Genomic DNA, 18,911 nt, shown 5'->3' with positions numbered 1-18,911 from the left:
TGAATGTAATAAAGACGAAATGTGTAATTGAATGTAGTAAATCCGGTAAAAAAAAATATATATATATGGCAAATCAAATCATCAAGAAAGAATCATTATAGGTTCGAGTATAGAGTATATCGAATAAATAAGAGTAGTAGAGGAAAGATATGTATATATACACGCATATGTATCCTTGGTCTAAGGTCTAAACTCAACGGGGAAGGGCCTCCACCACCCTTGCAACGAACCCGGGAACCAGTTGTGGAAGTACGCGCAGGTCGGGCTTCCGAAGAAGCTGCTCCTTAGCACGCTTGGCCGCCTTATTCAGTCGCAAGCGCTCACGGCGCCTACGTCTCCGCTCAACTTCGATGGCGAGTGGACCGCCGGGGGGCACCAGTCCATCCGCGCTAACCCGGTGGGGTCGCTTTCCTTTTGCGTCTTCCGCCTCTGCCTTCAATCCTCCACCGACGTCCTTCTGCATCTCCTCCGCCTCTTCCGACGCATCGCTAGTCTCGTCCGTGTCGCTCAGTCCGTCCCCAATGTCCCAAGACTCCTCTTCGCTCCAGCCGCTCCCCTCGCTCCAGCTCTCCTCGCTGGTCTCGTCGTCCACAAACTCCATCTCCTCCAAATCGTCGACGAAGCCTTGGACTCTGCCCCCACTCACCGCAGTCACCATCTGCTCCTTGCCCAGAACCGCTGCCATGCTCGAGTCCTCACCGGCAACGCGGCGGCGCATCTTCTCAAGGTGATAGCGTTTGCGGCGCACATGATGCTCACAGAGCGCCTCCGCCTCCTGCCTCAGCGCCTCGCGCTCCTCCACCGACAGCTTACCGATCAGCTCGTTCAAGTCCAGCGGGTGCGTTAGGCCCTCGCGCAAGAAGGTCAAAATGCACTCCATCCACTTGATGAGGCGGTCGAAGAGCATCTCGCGATCCTGCCGGTGCACCGCGTGGATAAACGAGTAGAAGGTCTGCTCGTGCCGCTCGATCAGCTCAATGAGCGGCTGCACGGTGTCCACGGTCTCGGCCATGTCGATGCTGTCCAAGTATCGGATCAAATCCTCGATGAACTTGGACACGTCCACCAGGAAATCGCTGATATTCGCCGACTTGTAGATCTGGGCCAGCGGGCGGTAGAAGATGGCAAAAAGGTCGCGAATAAGCTCCCCCGTGATGCCCTGGAACACCAGCTGCATGAGCTGCTCCTGGTCGCGCTTCCGGATGTACAGCACCCACAGCTGGTGCATCCAGCGAAGCTGCCTCTTCCTCGTCTTCTCCTCCTCGGGGTTGGAGGGAGCCATTCCAAAGCGCAGAACATGCTGAGCAGTGAGCCGGGGCTCGATATCCTCGTTCTGTAGAATGGCAATGATGCGCTCCGCCCCCCTCACCTCCTCACCCGTGCCCGTCAATTTTGAAGCAGCATTGCGAATTTTAAGGCAGAGCGAGACATCGTTGATGCGCGCCTCAAGGACGTCGATATCTTTCTGCATCTCGCGCGTCTCCTCATTGAGATTGGCCAACACGATTCTACCATGAAAGAGGGATTAGGATCCTTCATTCCAATACAGGAGTGTTGACAGGACAAAAAAAAGGGGGAAAGCATACCGCTGAAACAAACTTTTCTGCCCAAAAGGCTGTGCCAAGAGCAAATCCAAGACCCCCTTCATCATCGAAAGCGGGTTCGATATTCTCAGGAGAGCTCCGATCGCGCGATAAGGCACTAGCCCATGCGTCCGCTTGAGAATGGCCTGGTTCTCTGCGGCTCCATCAGAGGTGACAAATAACGAATGCAATGTGGACGCAAAGCTAATGCGTCCCCACTCAAATGCCTTTTGGTAACCGGGGGGAAGGTTACGCAGCTGCGGGGTCCCCCGGACGGTTTGGAAGAAGTTGGAGAGTCCTCCCGGCTGCAAAATTTCGCGTTTCAAGGTATCCAGCTGTTCGCTGAGGTCGCGAATGCGTTTATCGAGCTCCTGTTGAAAAAGCTGCTCCTCCCTGACCCTTGCGAGGTCCATCTCTACGCGGCGCTCGGCATCCTCACGCTCCGCCTCGGTCAGACGCAAAGGGTGCTCCGTCAAAAAGTGGATGAATGTGGAGGACCGTGCGACGCGTTCAATGGCGGAGAGCCGGCGCAAGAAGTATCGCAGGGAGAGACGATCCCGCTCTCGGTAAAAGTGTCCTGGACGTCGTTCTGCATATTCGCGAGATTTTGGAGGCAGAGCGGGAAGAATAACGGTGGGATATTCACGCTTGAGGGCTTCATGAAGGGCGCGGAACTGACCGAATCGTCGAGCGACCACCACCTCCTGACATTGCTCGCTCGGCTGAGGGAGGGCCGACGCGTTCAAGTCCACCTCGGGATCGCCTGGTTTCTGGTTATCGGGAACAAATCGCGTGGTGATTAGGAACTCAGCGTGAGGATGTTCTCTCACCGTTCGCTTCACGTATATTTCCCGCACACCGCTCACATTGATGTCCAGGCCATTGACTACATTACCTTGCCGTGACTTTTCGAGGGTTTCAGCGCCAGCATCTCCGAGCTCGCCAGGGAACATAGCCCCATTCAATTCGTCACCAATCTCAATCAAATCTAGCGGGCGTATCGACTCTTCCTGCGCCGGCGTTCTAATGGCCGCGTTAAATAACAGAACAAGGCTCTTCTCTGCTTTCAGCATCATTTTTCGTCGCTTTGTCATTTCTTCTCTCTCTGAGGTTGTACTCAGGTGGCGCTTGTTGATTTCCCCCATAAATATGTCCATTTTTGCCCAAAAGTCATTCTCGGCATCGGTGAGGAAGGGAAATGTGACGACGAAATGCGAGTACACGAACTGGAGAAGAGGGAGAGGAGAATCCTTTGCGGATTGCAGCGACTTTAACGAGGGCAGCGTAGGGAGTTGCTGGATCTCCTTCTGGAGTTGTATGGTGAGAAGCTCCTTCTTTAAATAGTGGATCTGTCGCGGCGTCAAATTAAGAGCTAATGGAAGGAAAGGCAGAGAGATAAGCGACACAGATAGAGAAAAAGCAGAGCATCACAAACCTGGAGCCTCCGCACTGGTTCCTTGTGCCGCCATTGCAAAAATTGGAAATTTAGGGCGAATAGGAAAATGATGGCGAACTAATGGAAAGAAAAGAACAAAACAAGGCGTCCATTCCTCTATAGCTATCTTCCAAGAACCAAGAGATCAAAATGCTCGCAGCGCGATTGGCCAGAATTTAATTCAGTCCTGAATTGAATCCATGACCTCAATCCCCCATACTGTAAAACTGTAGCCATCCTATTCGGAAGCCTTAAACCAACTCCGTGGAACCGCACTGCAAAGCCTTGCAGGGCCGGATTGGATTGGAGGGGGCGAGGGATCAAAAATCTCGGCCAGCTCTGCCCGGAAGCGTGGTATTCAGGCCTTGGTGGCAAAGGAGGGGAAGCCCACTGAAACACGCCTAAAAGAGTGTACGGCCTGGCTGGCAGTATTACGCTAGCGGACAATGGTGCGTGCGCACTCTAAAGAAAGGCAAAGCCTTTCCCCTATTCTCGGTCTCTAATTCTTAAACTACTCTCGTAATTCCCTTTCTTCCCGCCGTCCCCTCCTAGCAGAACCGCCTGCTGTGTTTAGCATACGCCTTCCCTCTAGCCCTTGTGATCCATCGTCCTCCGTTCTCTCACCCTTCCCATTCTCATTCCTATCATTCCTTAGTCGTATAATGAACATTGCGCAGTTGCCCCTGGATCAACGGCTGTCTCACATATCTACCCTCCGTTACTTTCTGGCCACTGCCCCCATCACTTCAAGCTCCACTTCCCCAATCCACAACAGCCTTGCTCTTCCCACAGGAGATACCATCACATGCGTTTGTTGGCACAGCATCTTCCACATCACGACCACCGATATCTTGCGTGCGCTTTACTCGCGATTCGCATGTTTCGGTAGGCCAGTCACATTTCAGAAGCGCTTCGAGGAGGGGGTCATCGCGGATCTGCGGCAACTGCGGGTTGAAAGGGATGCAGTCCTCGAAGAAACGAGATCGCCGTTATTGGAATTCCTACACCAGCATCAGTGTATTCGCACCCTCAAACGGCAGCGGGTGTACTATTGGTATTCTGTACCGCACGACCGACTTTTCCTCGATGCACTAGAGCGAGACATTCGAAGAGAGCGACGGGGACTTCTACCAACGAGCGTTGCTGTTGCCGAGCCGGCGTTACATGTCAGTGGCGATGCCACCGACGAAGCATTATTTGAACTGCGTCGATCGTTGCTGGGAGACGAAAGCAGCTCGACGGAGGAGTTCTTCATCGGCCAACTAGGGGGCCTGATGAATTCCTCATCCTCCTAGCCATAGGGGGTTGATTCCAGCATTGGGCAGGAGTGCATCAAGGCGTTTAGTTCGCACTGAAGCGACTTGTTATTGCAGCAAACCATAGTACAGAAAGATTGTCACTTATTAGCATATTCATATCAGTGTTTGCATCTACTGTATCTTCATTTCATGTCATTCCACATTCCACTTTTTTCCTGTTCTCCTTACCTATGTTCACCTCTTTCCACATCGTCTTATTTACACAGCTATTCTTATTTCTAATTTTCAAAAAGCACACTGGCGGGAAACTCGCTTCCGCTCTACTCATCAATAACAATGCTCATCATCCTGATATTGGTTTCAGAAGCAAAGCATTTGAAATATCCAACTCATATGCGTTTGCATAAGACCTTTTTTGCTACAGAGTCTAGAGTTGTGGTGCCGGCATTGGTGTGGGTATGTAGTATATTGAAGGAGCTCGGGTTTTATTAATTTCCGAGTGTGGTTCCCTGCGACTCCGCCGCAAGTCCGTAGAACAAAGGGCCTTTGGGAGCATGAAGTGGCCAAGCGAGGCACATCTACTGGGCCTCTTTCTTCTCCATCTTTTGCTTCGGCACTCGGGCCAGCGTCTAGCAGTCCGTGTTTAAAATCCTGGAGCCGTTAAATTTAAATTTGATGGGGCTTCTAGAAGGATTAAGATAGGTTCGAAGGAAAAGCGTTCCTAGGTTGACGAGTGTTCACTTTTATTTATGAAAGTTACCCGTAGATTAAATAACCACATGAATTTATCCTCCTGCCTATACAAGCTCTACCATGACTAATTCATCATCAACCCCCTGTGTTTCGCAAAAGCTGGCCATCAATGCTTGCGAGCGCTGTCGCAATCGAAAGGCATGTATTTGTAAAAGATTGGCTGGATCTGATGTCAACAAAAATTGTAATTAGGTGCTTGGCTATTAATATTGTAGGCATTTTGTTCGATGGAGCTTCCCTCTTGTTCTCGATGTATCAAAGCATCCATGCCATGCACCTATCGCACATCACAGATGAGTCTACCAGACTTTGTAAATTCAGTGGGCCACTTAGTGGGGCAAATGAGTCGACGGACGACCGAATTGGAAGACAAATGGAAACATTTCACAGAGACCATTTTGCCGCTAGCTTACCAGAAAGCCGATGAGAGCGATCACGATGATGCCAAGGGAATTATGGGGAGAATTGTAGATGGGAGAGCCGAATGGATCATGATGACCGGAAGGCAGAAAGAATTTTATCTGGTGTTCCGGCAAATAGGGGATCTGCTACGGCTGATGGAGATGAGCTTGGACTTTGAATTGTCATTTCGCTCCGGTAATTATGGTATCAACTACAAGTTCAAGGATAAAAAGGGAATCTCAGCAACGTTTGCACATCAATACTCTTTTCTTGCCCGTGTCACTCCCGGTCACGACGGTCATCCACGCTCCATCGTCGCCCGCACTAATACCATGCTTATCACCTCCTTGCATTCAACTCTCAGTGAACTATTTCACACCTTTCTGACTTGCTTCCCGTTATACCTCGATCCAAACCCCCGACAGTTTCTAAAGAGCTACTACGAAGACACGATGGATCCACTACTCAAGTGGGCAATATTGTCCTGGGCGTCTGCACACGTATTTATGCAGCATCGGTTTGCGGCGGATCGCGACCTCCCGACCATTGCACGATTCACCTATGAGAGAACAAGAAAACTATTGGTAAATACACTTGGAGGATTATAAATCCTTCCTCCTTCCTGGAAAATTTTCGTTCGCTCATGCGTGTATGTTGATTGCTTCGCTACAGGAGGATAGATTCGACCAACCTTCATTCGTCACGGTTCTCGCTCTGCTTTGCGTGTATGTCTCTACGATTAACTACTCAGAGCGCTTCGACCTCCTGGAATTGGCCGTTGAGCATTCGCACATTCTGCTCTCACAACACACCTCCTACCAGAATGTGGACGAGTCGCTCAAAAGAGCGATCCTAGGGGTTTCCCTTGTTTACGAGACAAAGAGTTTGCTCTGCGGAAAACGCGGGGGCATCGGGAAAAGATGCTACATTGGAATCGGCGAGTGGGGTGAGAGCATATGGCCGGGGCCGTATCCTCATGAAGGCATAGATGGCCTGCTCTATCTAAGTGCCCGCATCTATGCTCTCCGCACCACCCGCTATCTTGCTCGTTTAGCACTCGATGGCCACACCGACAAGCACTCCAATTGCAAGACCCAGAAATCTCAGCAGAGCATCGAGGCAAGAATGCTCGAAATCGAGAAACGCTTTCGACAGCATCACGACAGTCGGCCGGACGAGCTGAAAATCGACGTGCTGGAGGCAAAGGGCCTCTCTCTGATTGCAATTCGCAGTTTGATCGGGCAGGAGATGGTGTTTTGGCCAGAAATTATTCAAATCTACATTGGCGTTTTGGAGGGCAAAGGAAAACGGTGGCAGGACGGATTCCGGGTACACGCCGAAACCGTTTGCAAGGAGGCGGCGATACGAATATTGACGTTGTGGGAACGTGGGGTGGTGGAGAGGGATCTGTGCGAAGCATGGGTGCACCTCGCCCCTTTCGAATTAGCGCTTCGCGTGTTCCGGGCCCTAGCCAAGAACAAGAAGCAGAATGCCAACTCGGAGGATCCCATTGTGATCCAGGAAGAGCTTGGATACATGATCAGATTGGTGCGTGTGTTGGAGAAGTGCCGCATCGTGAGAATGCCTCACGCAGTGGTTTTGTTGCAGCGAGTCATTGCAGTCTTGGAGGAATTTAGGGGTTAGAAATTGTATCATATTGTTGTATATCTCGTCTTAATGTAATAATACAAAATATATTCGGGAAAACGCTCTATTTCATAACTTATTCTTGCTGTTGTATTTTTTTTATCCATCTTACATTAAATAAGTTTAAATCCTTTTCCCCATTAGCAACTTTAGAACGCAGAGTATATGTCCGAAAGGGTGGGTATCTTTCTTCAGGATTGCAAAGCCAGTCTAGTGGTTGAAAGAGACGATCTCTATCATTGGGAAGAGTTTGTGGTACAGAGTGTGAAAATGAGGCACTCTAAGCGGTACCTTGCTGCCCGTTTGGGATATGCACCTATCAATGCATACTGCCCCTTGGCCATGCTTCATTTTATTTTACCAATCATGTATTTAAAAGTGGGTCATCGTAAGGAAAACTACAGCGAGGAGAGTTAAAAATGCAGAAGATTGGGAGATTATTATTGTTAAAAAAAATTGGCAAGAGATAGAACAAAACAAGATCGTCCAAGGTAAAATGTCTCTCTAAAATACAACCTAGTATCAGCTTTGCGTCTTTTGATATTCATTTCGTAACCGCTCTAACAGCCGCGGTGTATCTGCGCCTGTATATCGTCGCTTAACCCACCCGATCAGCCTATCATCGTCAGCGACGTCTATCCGAGAATTCAGCAAGGACATGACTTCGTCAAAATCCATTTGCAGGAGCCGAGGCTCCAGTGTTTTAAGCAGGCCAACAGAAACGAAGAGGAGAACATCAAAGCCTTAAAAAAGGGAGCCAAGCATGTGATCATTTAGAGCTCTGGTGTCTAAATAAACCACGATTATTGCCTAATAGTCCTTACCGTTTAACATGAAGATATCCCACACGCGCATTTGCGTTTGATGATCCACCACATTTGCTGTGAATAGCGTGATGAGCCAGCGTGTGGCATAGGAGCTACTGGATATGGTAAGCTCCTGCATCCGTCGCGCAACGCGGGAGGCGTGCACCTTGAGTAGCTGTTCTAGCAGATAGAATGATTCCAGGAGCATCGGAAATCCAGGGAGGAAAAGGAAGCGGAGGTTAAACTGTCGAAAGAGATGAACAAGCATTGCAAATGCGTCCTCCTCGATAAAATAAAGAAGAAGGGTTGAGACGACAGAGGACATTCCCTGGCAGTAGCCTACTTCGGGATCCACGTTTGAGAAAGCTCTCAGGATATTGAATAAATTTCGCTGGCTAAGATAGTGCGCATACAAAAGTCAATCAACAGGTTCCGATAAATTCTAACTAAGTCAGAGGATTTACCCAGGCCCATAGCGCGTCCTAAACAACATATGATCTTGCATTGTTCTAGGGATATCCAGGTCGATTTGGTGCTCATGCGTGGATGAAAGTTGTAATAATTCAAGATAATACTCGGGAGTAACTGGTGCGGATTTCTTCCTGCTAGACAATACACCATTCGTTAACATGAAATGCCATGCATCGGCGCGCCAACAGTCCGGAATGCCTTTGTACACTCTGGAAATGAACTATATGAATGGCATATTGATTAGGATGCAATCAGAGCGTGGAGAGGGAAAGCGTACAATACCTTTGGGGTAAAGTGAAACTCATGTGCATGTTCTTGATTCTGTCGCCTAATAGTCATGCGTTCCCATTTCTTACCGCGCTCAGTTTCCTTCTCCACAATTTTAGGTTTTAATGGGGCATTGCTACTTTCCACAAATCCATAGCTACACAGAAGGCAGAAAATCATTAAATCAACATAAGTGAAGGAATAGAATAAAATTAAGTGAAATTGTTAAGATGCAATACCGATCTACTAGCGAATACAGCTCTTCAATCCCTAGATCTCGCGGCATTTGTTCCGCAAAAAAGTTATAGGTTTCTCTGATGGTGTTCTCTTCATTTTTATCTATAACATTCTCTCCCGGAGGGGGGTGAAAGCTGGTTTCAGAGTAAGGCGAGGGCGGGAGAGAAGAGGAGGCCTCGCTGGGCGTGGTTTCTATGGCGAAGAGGTGGGGGAGCGGAGAGAGAAGTTCGGAGGGGGGAGTAGTTGTGATAGCAGATGTAGAGGGAGGTGAAGAGGAAACAGGGGGAGAATTGGCAGAATCTTCCATTGAGGAGGACGGCATGGGCTCTACCTCAAGCATAGTAGCATAAAAATTACAAGAATAGTTGAGAATGAACAGATGTCATAAGGATGGCAAGGTAGGTTTACTTTAAACGTGAGTTATTAGAAAATGGGATTCGAGAACTGAAAACTGATGCTTATGAAAAATTTCTGCTGACTTTCAAATGTACCTTAAAAGCCGAGACAATCTTTAAAACCATGATTAATGTACAGGATCAGTTTATTATCAGGGATAAAAACAAAGCAAAATATTTGACAAATAGCGAAAATAGGTGAAATGTATTAAAAGCTTTGAAAAAAAGAAAAAGCGACGGGAAAGAGAGTGAAAATGTGGGAAGAAAGCGAGTATAAAAATTCGCATCTTTTAGAGTTGAATATAATAATTCTTAAAATTTTAGTCGTCTCCAATGCCATATTTCCTACAAAATAAAAGCGGATTAGAGTTGAAAAAATTATCACCAAGATTCATCTGTACATACGCCTTCAGCTCTTGTATCTGCTCTTCCTTCTTTAATAGATTGACCTTCTTGGTCGATTTTGTTGGCTGGTAATAGAGTACAACAAGATATCTGCCCATGATATTAAAGCCCTGAAGATGTTCACAGGCATTCTTTGCATCAAAGATGTCCTCATACACTACATAGGCAGTCCCTCGCGTGTTCTCTGCATTACCGCTATGTATCAGGAATAAAATAGTTAGTATTAAACAAGATCAAAAATGAAAAAGAAGGAAATAAAAAGAGAATGTAATTACACTCTAATCTGTCGAATTGCCCCATATTTGCCAAAAAGATCATACATTTCCTCGGCCGTGATCTTAAAAGGAAGATTGCGCACAAAAAGGGCACGATTGACCTCAGGCGGCAATCGGGACTAAGTGTACAAGCAGAATGATTAGGAATCAATCACAATGAACTAGGCAGAAATCATTTCAGGAATGCTTACCGCACGCTTTGGTTGTATCGACATGTCCAGGATTATTTTATAATCGTTGGATCAAAATGATTAACAGATAAATCTGGCTCAAATCCAATTTCTATCCCTTTGACCATTTTGCTAACGCAAGTATCTGACGTCACAGGGGGACAAATTTTTCAAAATAAACAAAAGAGAACAAACAATAAATTTTTAGGTTCTCCTCTTTCACTCCCGCACGTCGTCGTCTCCCATCCTTCTAATTTATATTTTAACATCAAAGGAACGATGAGTACTTTTGAAAAGGTCCATAGTTGCCAGATATTCCATGAAATGCCATCTCAGCTAATGCGCCCCTTCATATTTACAGGTGGTTGTCATTGACGGCAAGGGCCATCTCGTGGGCCGCCTCGCCTCCATTGTTGCTAAGCAGATTCTCTCTGGGCAACGCATTGTGATCGTGCGCTGCGAGGATTTGAACATCTCTGGCTCCTTCTTCCGCAATAAACGTGCGTATCCATCAGTGCCTATTATTTTTTAGCAATATTCCGTCCCCTTGGATTTAAGATGAGCTAACCTCTACTCTACCGATTATACTAGTCCGCTACTGGCAGTATCTCCGCAAGCGCTGTGTCGTGAACCCCACTCGCGGTCCCTTCCATTTCCGCGCCCCCAGCCGGATCTTCTACAAGGCTGTCCGCGGCATGATCCCCCACAAGACCGCCCGTGGCCAAGCTGCTCTCGATCGCCTCAAGCTCTTTGAGGGTGTTCCCCCGCCATATGACCGCATGAAGCGCATGGTTGTCCCACAAGCACTCCGTGTCCTTCGCCTCCGCCCCGGCCGTAAATACACTAGCTTGGGTAAGGTATCCCAGGAAGTTGGATGGAAGTACCAGGATATCGTGAAGAAGCTCGAAGAGAAGCGCAAGGTGAAGAGCCAAGCTTACTTCCAGCGCAAGAAGGCTATTGCTCAGCTGAAGGCGAAGGCTGTGGCCGACAAGGCCGAGGCCTTGAAGCCCATCCAGGAACAGCTGACTGCCCTCGGTCATTAAATGGACAATTCTGGTGTTGGATGTTAGACGGAGCGCGTGCATTTTATCTTATTTGAGAAACTTCAAAAAAATAAAAACTATTCCCCCTCTATTTTTGCTGAATTGCCTTTACATGTTGGAAAATATCGCTCATCATTGATGGTAAGGATTAAGATTTTACCCTGAGTATATTGAAGAGATCAATTGTCAGGAACACCAACTAGGACTAGAGTATCCTGCCTGTAATATCTTGGATCGATGTTCTCAAGGGTTCTTCATCTTACGAAAGATCGCAAAGAAGATGACTGGATCGAACTGAGCAGAAGTAAAAGCAGTCTGCACTGAGTCCGGGGTGTATGTGCTTCGAGAGCGCCGTGTTCATGTCACCCAGAAAGACTGTTGTCAAATTAATGTAGAATGATGACCAGCAAAGTCTTTCCCCGAAAAAGTTGTGGAAATAGCATTATATCTACCCTTTTGTCATTGCTGTATAATCATTTGTATTTTGGAAAAAAAAAAACAGATATAAAAGAGATTGAATTCTAAAAATGTTGTAAAGAGATATATTACAGGGAAGGCGGAGAAGAAATAGGTGCAAAGGAAAACAAACGAAAAAAATATCAGAAAGAATAAAAACAATAACAATATTAGAGAGCAAATATAACAGAAAACTAGTAAAATGCGGAAAAAAAAGGCAAAGAAACATCACATGAAAATCTACTCAACACTTAATACTCTCTACTTCTTATACTTCTACTTTCTACTCTCTTCTCCAATTCCAGACAACCAATTCACAAAAGATCCTGCCCGTGAAACACGTCGCCCATTTTTCTGGTACAATTCCATGCCCAACAATTCATCCCGGGTGCACTCCATTCCTTTCCTTGATTCCTCCTCGACAGGGCCTACCTCGTCTGCCCGCTGTTGCTGATGCTGCTGCTGCTGCTGCTGTTGATCACCGGGACTTCGCATAAACATGGTCGAGACCTCACGGTTGACATCAGAGAGGAGGCTGACATTTGTGTACGCAAAAGCATCGAGTTCCTCCTTGCTATCCCGCGCTTTGTGGAGAGGGGGTTGGGTGAAAGTCGTTTCCTCCTGCGGTAGATCCATCGAGCTACGACCAGACCCAGCATCTTCTTTGACACTCCCAACGTTTTTGTCCGAAGACCTATTTCCTTGGAATAGACGGCTAATTCGAGCGGATAGATGGCGGCTCTCGGGAATCGCCTTCATCTCTTCTTTCTTCTCTGCTTTTCCGCTATCATTTCCTCCAGCCCCATCGCTCATCACCAGCCGCTCGTCCTTCAAATTCTCCGAAAGCTCATCCTTGGTCTCGAACTCTGGAGCCGATTGGGCCATTGGCTCCAAAGACAGCCGCCTAATATCTGGGCGCTGATTCCGAACTTCAAAATAGCTTGTGTCGGTTGGATCAATGGGGTCCGGAATAAACGGCGCAGGAAGCTGGCGAATCTCATCCCATTTCATGCCCTTAAAAAAGCAGTGGGCCTTAAGCTGTGCTGCCCGCGGTCGACGGGATGGATCGATGGTGAGTAGTTGGCGTATCAAGTCAACTGCCTGTGGGCTAAGCTCATCGTCATCTTGAGGCCATTGAATATCTAAGTGGAGACACAATACGGTTAGAAGACCAGTGCAAAGGAGGGAAAATGTGAAATGGTCAGGCAATAAACGTTACCATGATTTAGGATATTTCGAAAGATAAGCTCGGGTGTCTCGTTCATAAAAGGGGGGTATCCAGTTAAAAATTCAAACAAACAAACCCCAAGGGCCCACCAGTCCACTGAGGTATCGTGGCCAATGCCAAGCAACAGCTCTGGGGCAAGATAATCGGGCGTCCCTAAAAGCGATTTGCTACTATGATGCCGACGCTTGGCTGTAGTACGAGAATAAGTACGACGGTGATGGAGGCCTGTATGTGAGGTATCCTCAGGGTGTTTTTCGGAAGAAAGCTTCGATCTTGTGTAGATCTCTTTTTCTGGAACGTTGATGCGTGATAGTCCAAAATCCTAAAATAGAGAGGTAAGGATTAAAATGCAATTCATAAATATAAAACGATCTATGAATGAAATCAGTTACCGTTAGTTTGATATGGCCTTCGGCGTCTATCAGCATATTGTCTGGCTTCAAGTCCCTGTGAGTAATCCCGTTTGCATGCAGATATTCAAGCGCAAGCGCGACTTCTCCGGTATAGACTCGTGCCATATCTTCAGAAAAAGATCCGAATACTTGTAAGAGGGCAGAGAGGTCCCCTCCCACCAAATATTCCATCACCAGATACAAGTAGTCGTGGCTCTGGAATGCATAGTATAGTTTCACCACAAAAGGTGTGCGGCTGACCGCGAGCACCCGTCGTTCTGCCAACACATGGCTGACCATGTTTTTTCGCACCATATCGTCTTTCTTTAGGATTTTGATAGCAAAAAGGTCCTGGGTCGTCCTCTTTCGCGCTAGATAAACCTTGCCGAATGCACCTCGTGATATGGGCTTGATGATTTCAAAATCCTGGATGCTTGGAATGCGCGGCTTAGTGGGGCGGTAATGTGGATGGTGCGTCTGATCATAGGATGTCGGCGTGTTCGCACGATAGTTTCCACGTAAAATGGCCGCAAAAAGAGAGGTCAACTTCGAGCCTCCACGTCTTTTGGGCTCTCGGCGAGAATCGACCTCCTGAGAATTTGATCGCGAAGAGTGCGACGAGGCGGTGCTGGGGCTACGTTTGTGGATTCTAAATCCTCCGGCGCTCCCCATATTGCCACCACCAGTCTGCGTCGCTGCTAACGATGGGCGCCTCTTTCCCCCTCCAGATCCCTCTACTGTCTGTCTCTCGCGCTCTACAAACTCGAGATAGGCCTTTATGGCTTCGCTCTTTTCCTTGAGAACGTGGGCAATACGCCGTCCCAGAGCACATAATTCTTCATCACGGGCTCCAAATGAAATCTGCTCAGCCGCCTCGGTAATAGCTTTGGTTTCTGTAACAAGTTGATTACAGAGCTGTATCTCCTCGTGGTTGTAGCACTCGCCCGCTTTTGCGCCACGATGGGCAATTCTTTCAAGCGAATCTACGAACCGCAGATTGTGATAGTCGTGATAGGGTCTCTCACGACTCTGAATCGAAACGCGGTGAGCTGCACAAGCACTCCCTAGTTTACGGAGGCGCACATCACAATCTTGCTGCTTGAGTGAGATTTCGTGTAGCTTTGCGCAGCTCTCCGAGTGCTGGGAGAGAGTCTCGGCGGGAACCATCTCTTCGCAAATTCGACACAGCACCTGTTCTTCACCAGCAGCGGATGGGGCAGCACTGGAAAGGTTCGATGCCGAGCTTGCCGCGCGAGGAGTTGATTCCAGGGAATTGCTTCTTGCCGGAAGAGATTTAGACAGATGTGGCCGATTGGCAAACAGGGTCGGAGGTGAGCTTGAAACCATAGAGGGTGACAAAGGAGAGGTCTGGAAGGCTGATTTGATGGATGAGAATAGATTTGCGACTTGCAGACTAGGCTTCCTCTTGATAGGCTTCTGATGCTTCAGTTCATCGCCAAGTGACTCCGTGGCCTTTGGTTTTGTCGAGATCTTTGTGAGGTCGGGTTTCTCTTTAGTTTCCATCTCATAATCAATGGCTTCTTGCAATGCCTCTGTCAATGCGCACTCAATCTCAACGTAACTGTCACGCTTGGTAGGTTCTCTGGTCACGGTCTTTGTACTCTCATGCATGGGCCGAAGACGCTCACTTCCACTCCTCGACAAATCTAGGCTGGAACGAGGGCTTTCGGTAAAAAGCCTGGAGGACGAAGTCAGTCTGCGCTCAACTTCAATTGAAGCCCTTTTTTCTTCCCCTTTTCTGGCCGGTCTGCTACCGGCCGTTGGTGAAAAGGGTGGAAGCATAGGGGCGGGGGGCAAATCCTTTTCCAGCTCTAGATTTCTATCGATAATATCCTTGTGCTGTTGTTCTAGAGCAGAAGCCCTATTTCGCTGGGGCAATTCGGGATGGGATGGAGGGGTACTCGGAGGAGGTAGCGCAAATGAAGAGGGCCGATGATGGTGCGGGAGAGTTGGAGTTAAAGGAGTCATGGGCATAGCAGGGCTAGGGAGTGGGGAAGCCCAGCCTTCTCCCGAAAAATTGAATATATCACTTGTGCGCGTTTCTAAGGAGTCTGTAGGGACAGAGCTTTCGTCTTGTTGTAAATGATATAGCGCATCGGCAACTCTCGAAACCGGAGCAAATGCAAATAGCAGTTTGATGAGTAGATCCTCTGCCTCTGCATTGCTGACAGGCATTTGCTTTTGTGTCAAGGAGAGATCGTTTAACTCGCGGGTGATTTCCATTGCAAGGCGTGGCCGATCGATATACTTGGATGCAGGAGTGGAGAGGATACGATATCCGATATCTTCGAGTAGTCCAAGTAAAATTACATGCGAGGAGGCTAAGAGAAGAATTGAATAGTGTCAGAATTGGTCAGCGAAATTGCTCATAATTCATTCCACACTTACTCATTTTTGAGGGGGGCCAACTCCTAGAATGTATCATTCTTGGCTCGTAAAAGTCATGCATCCCTCCATACTCCCGTGGACGACTTGTATGTGGACCCTGAATAACAGAGGGAAGTGCTGTAGTGCGAATCGGTATTGGCAGTGGTCTCCCGCTACGAATGGTAGTGCCTCCGCTAGCTTCTCCGCCGCCGCATTCATCATCTGTATTCCAAGTTTCCTGCTCTAGCTCAGCAAATGTCTTTCGTTTATTTCTTTTCCAAGAGTCATCATCATCTGTAGCAAGCTGTAACTCTCTTGACGCACTCTGGTTCATACTCATCAATGAGGGGTCAGTAAGCTCGTCCATCGCAGACTCAGGCCGCCCTTTAGGTTCGAACCATGGCTTTTTCCCTCCGGAGCCACCGGTTTTTCGTTGGTCTTCAAGAGAACTAAATACCCGCTGAATTACTTGATCCGTTTGAGACTTCATTTCGTACATCTCTTTAATCAGCAGCTGTCGTAGATCCAAAAGTTCTAGGCCATCTCCAGCATATTTTACGTGGCTTACACGATTTTCTTCAGCATTTAAAGCTAAATCTGGGAAAAAGCCGCGCTGCTCAAATTCGCTCTGGCTTGTATCTGAATATTCTGTTTGGAGGCTTGAAGATGCAGCTGCAGTTTCGAAATCTCGATCGAACCCATACCGAGGGGTAGAAGCATGAATAGGAGCAGTGGGAAGTGGGAAATGGTGTAGCTGACTCTCATTTTGAGATCTTAAATTGGGTGATGAGGTTGAAGAGAGAGATGTTCTTCGGGAATGGATTGAATTGTCTGTAGTGTAGGATTCGCGACGTCTTATCGCCGAAGTCAGCACAGGGCTGCTCGCCGAGTAAGGAGAGAGATATGGCGAATCGACGCTGCTCATCCACGGGGATATTGGTGGACTCGGATCCTCATCTATGGATGAGCGTTGGCTGTCGCTTCCGGGCACAGAAAACTGTGACAGCCTACGATGCATTGGAGACAAACTCCGCTTCAACAGCGTCGAAGGCGTAGCCGAAGCACTAGCAATTGCGTTAGCGGCAGTACTAGAGCGATAGGGCACACCTAATGATTGACTAAGCGATGCGGAGCGGTGCTGTGGTTGAGATAAATTTGCAGTACCTTTTGCTTGGATCGGCATTGACTGACGCCTATATATCCTATCATCGAATTCTTCATTTTTGTCATTGCTCATATTTTCATTCTCTCCCGCGCTAGCTTCGGATGGAGCTGCGCTCGATTCTGCAGTGTATGGGCCGGAAACGTGAGAAGAAAGAGGTGACTGCCCACGTTCAAGCATATGCTTCTTTTCTCGGTGAGAGAGAGATCGACGCAAAAGAGGGTTCCACGCCGAATTGGATGAATTGGTTGATGAAGCAGAGGAGAGAGATGAATCCAACCGTTCTGACCCAAGATCTGCTGTGTTCACGAACATGGGCGCCATACGACGACGGGGAAGAATTGATGATAGGTCAGTATCTTTGGACAAAGAAGCTGGAGGGGAGAGAGGTATTGAGAGGGGAGAGATTGCTTCTTCTTTTCCTTGCATATCTGGTTTTTTCCCCGTTCCAGACATCTTAATCAGTTCGTAAAAGTTATCTACAGGTGGTCGGTCTATTGAGGACCTCGCAGAATCGAGCTCTCCTCCACTTGCTGCTCCACTCTCATCAGTACCAACTGATGAGTTGCGCCGCGACAGTACGAGCCCTTTATTCTGCATATCTCTGAGTTGGGATGTCAGAAGTGATCGATAGGCATGTAATGTCAAGTTGTTATTATAATCTTGGCATTCTCCCCCGGGCTCCTGATCCTTTTCGGAAGGATTTTCTTCGACATTAACAACTGATTTCGCTGTAGTGCACTGTTGCTCTTTTAGATTGCTCGTTTCTGATTCGTATTGTCTTGATGGCTGGGTCCACGATAAACGACGCGGGAGTCGACCTGAACCTCCATTTGTTCCCGATTGTTGTTTTGAGGTACCATCATCAACAGTAGGGCTGTTTGATAGCATATGAGTGCTGCCATCAGGTAATGCGGTTTTTCCACAGATCACTTGTTTACTACTCTCCTCTTTAGATTCCAAAATTGAGTGGACAAGGAAATCAGCAGCGGAATCAGAGGGAGGCGTTGTCACCGGCGAAGGCGGAAGTAGCGTAGAAGATACCGTTGATTCTTTTACAATAATTATATTTGAGTAATTTGAGTAATTAAGTAATTAAAAGAAGGCGGGCCGTACATACCTTTAGCCTGTATTTCTTTTCTACTACCTGTGCTGATTTTGTGTTTTGTTTTCTCCATCATAGTTCCTCTTGGCTTGATTGAGTCCAAAGGAGGTGGTAGCGGCAAGTTCGCTTGATCTCCGTCCTTCCCATTAGAGTTTTGCTTTCCAAAAACCGATAAGCGTCTAACGGATTTCGCAGAAGAGGGCGCCGATTGCGTTTCTCGTGCTGATTGAATTGCATTGTTTTGCTTACGATTATTTGAAGGACTCATCATAGAATGCATCTTATCATTCGCCCGTTTCTTCTTGTGAATATCTCTTTTGGGAGGAGGAAGAGGAGGGGGAGGAGGGGGAGGTAGGGCAGAAAGTTTTCCGGTAACATCAACAGAAGATTGTAAAGAGGATGAACGAGTAGGCGGAGGGGGGTTATCCTGGGGAAGTATTGATGGGTAATGTGATCGGTCATTTATACTGCGACGATGAGAGTGATCGCAGGTAATAGCAGGCTCTGGGGCATTTGGCGGTTGTAGTGATTGGGACTTTTTTCGAGTCTCTGACATCTGTGTTCAATGAATAAGGAGATGAGAAGAGTAAGAGAAGAGAAACTTCCCCCTTTCTTAATTTTCCTTATTTTTCTATGGTTTATAAGCTAGAAATAAGCCGATCAAAATGGAAGGGATGAAGCAAAGGAGAAGGTATCTAGGCGAAAAGTAAAGAAAGAAAAGGGGGGGGGGGGGTGAAAGAAAAATTGAGAAATGAAATAAAGAGGATTCTTCGTCTTGTCTCTAAACACTCTGAAATAGAGTGTATGTTTGATTTCATATCGAATTGAAACCTCTGGCTATCCCATCTTCAATATTTCCATTATCTGACCAGAATGTTTTTTTATTGCAACAATAAAATACAAAAAACAAACAACTTCCCACAACCTGTCAAAAGAAACATTGAGGCGAAAAAAAAAAATGCCACAAGGCACTATGAAACCTACAATAATTATTACTTATTATATTAACTTTGCATTATTAATCCTGTCATA

At 47.4% G+C, this 18,911-nt stretch overlaps 7 protein-coding genes across 7 annotated transcripts; 3 read left to right on the top strand and 4 right to left on the bottom strand.

Moving 5' to 3' along the window:
- Nucleotides 1-193: 193 nt before the first annotated feature.
- VTP21DRAFT_3547 (uncharacterized protein) lies at nt 194-3,052 on the bottom strand (the record flags this gene model as incomplete). The annotated part of the gene is made up of 3 exons (XM_069393861.1): nt 194-1,508; nt 1,587-2,955; nt 3,019-3,052. 3 exons carry the CDS (start codon nt 3,050-3,052, stop codon nt 194-196), a joined length of 2,718 nt encoding a protein of 905 aa, XP_069248985.1.
- Nucleotides 3,053-3,680: 628 nt separating this feature from the next.
- Nucleotides 3,681-4,313, top strand: VTP21DRAFT_3546 (uncharacterized protein; the record flags this gene model as incomplete). The annotated part of the gene is made up of 1 exon (XM_069393860.1): nt 3,681-4,313. One exon carries the CDS (start codon nt 3,681-3,683, stop codon nt 4,311-4,313), a length of 633 nt encoding a protein of 210 aa, XP_069248984.1.
- Nucleotides 4,314-5,257: 944 nt separating this feature from the next.
- On the top strand, nt 5,258-7,076 carry VTP21DRAFT_3545 (uncharacterized protein; the record flags this gene model as incomplete). The annotated part of the gene is made up of 2 exons (XM_069393859.1): nt 5,258-6,016; nt 6,105-7,076. 2 exons carry the CDS (start codon nt 5,258-5,260, stop codon nt 7,074-7,076), a joined length of 1,731 nt encoding a protein of 576 aa, XP_069248983.1.
- A 525-nt stretch (nt 7,077-7,601) lies between these two features.
- Nucleotides 7,602-9,200, bottom strand: VTP21DRAFT_3544 (uncharacterized protein; the record flags this gene model as incomplete). Its single annotated transcript, XM_069393858.1, has 5 exons — nt 7,602-7,822; nt 7,904-8,280; nt 8,350-8,576; nt 8,639-8,780; nt 8,863-9,200. The coding sequence occupies 5 exons, from the start codon at nt 9,198-9,200 to the stop codon at nt 7,602-7,604; spliced, it is 1,305 nt and encodes a 434-aa protein (XP_069248982.1).
- Nucleotides 9,201-9,575: 375 nt separating this feature from the next.
- VTP21DRAFT_3543 (uncharacterized protein) lies at nt 9,576-10,150 on the bottom strand (the record flags this gene model as incomplete). The annotated part of the gene is made up of 4 exons (XM_069393857.1): nt 9,576-9,600; nt 9,661-9,855; nt 9,936-10,054; nt 10,127-10,150. 4 exons carry the CDS (start codon nt 10,148-10,150, stop codon nt 9,576-9,578), a joined length of 363 nt encoding a protein of 120 aa, XP_069248981.1.
- Nucleotides 10,151-10,384: 234 nt separating this feature from the next.
- On the top strand, nt 10,385-11,148 carry VTP21DRAFT_3542 (60S ribosomal protein uL13; the record flags this gene model as incomplete). The annotated part of the gene is made up of 3 exons (XM_069393856.1): nt 10,385-10,402; nt 10,467-10,605; nt 10,697-11,148. The coding sequence occupies 3 exons, from the start codon at nt 10,385-10,387 to the stop codon at nt 11,146-11,148; spliced, it is 609 nt and encodes a 202-aa protein (XP_069248980.1).
- A 732-nt stretch (nt 11,149-11,880) lies between these two features.
- Nucleotides 11,881-18,435, bottom strand: VTP21DRAFT_3541 (uncharacterized protein; the record flags this gene model as incomplete). Its single annotated transcript, XM_069393855.1, has 5 exons — nt 11,881-12,746; nt 12,824-13,154; nt 13,225-15,566; nt 15,634-17,826; nt 17,895-18,435. 5 exons carry the CDS (start codon nt 18,433-18,435, stop codon nt 11,881-11,883), a joined length of 6,273 nt encoding a protein of 2,090 aa, XP_069248979.1.
- Between the last annotated feature and the right edge of the window lie 476 nt (nt 18,436-18,911).

The sequence above is a fragment of the Calcarisporiella thermophila genome, assembly GCF_041956535.1.
Source record: "Calcarisporiella thermophila strain CBS 279.70 unplaced genomic scaffold VTP21scaffold_18, whole genome shotgun sequence".
Taxonomy (NCBI): domain Eukaryota; kingdom Fungi; phylum Calcarisporiellomycota; class Calcarisporiellomycetes; order Calcarisporiellales; family Calcarisporiellaceae; genus Calcarisporiella; species Calcarisporiella thermophila.
Note: the sequence above shows the minus strand (reverse complement) of the source record. Positions and strands in the feature narration are given on the sequence as shown.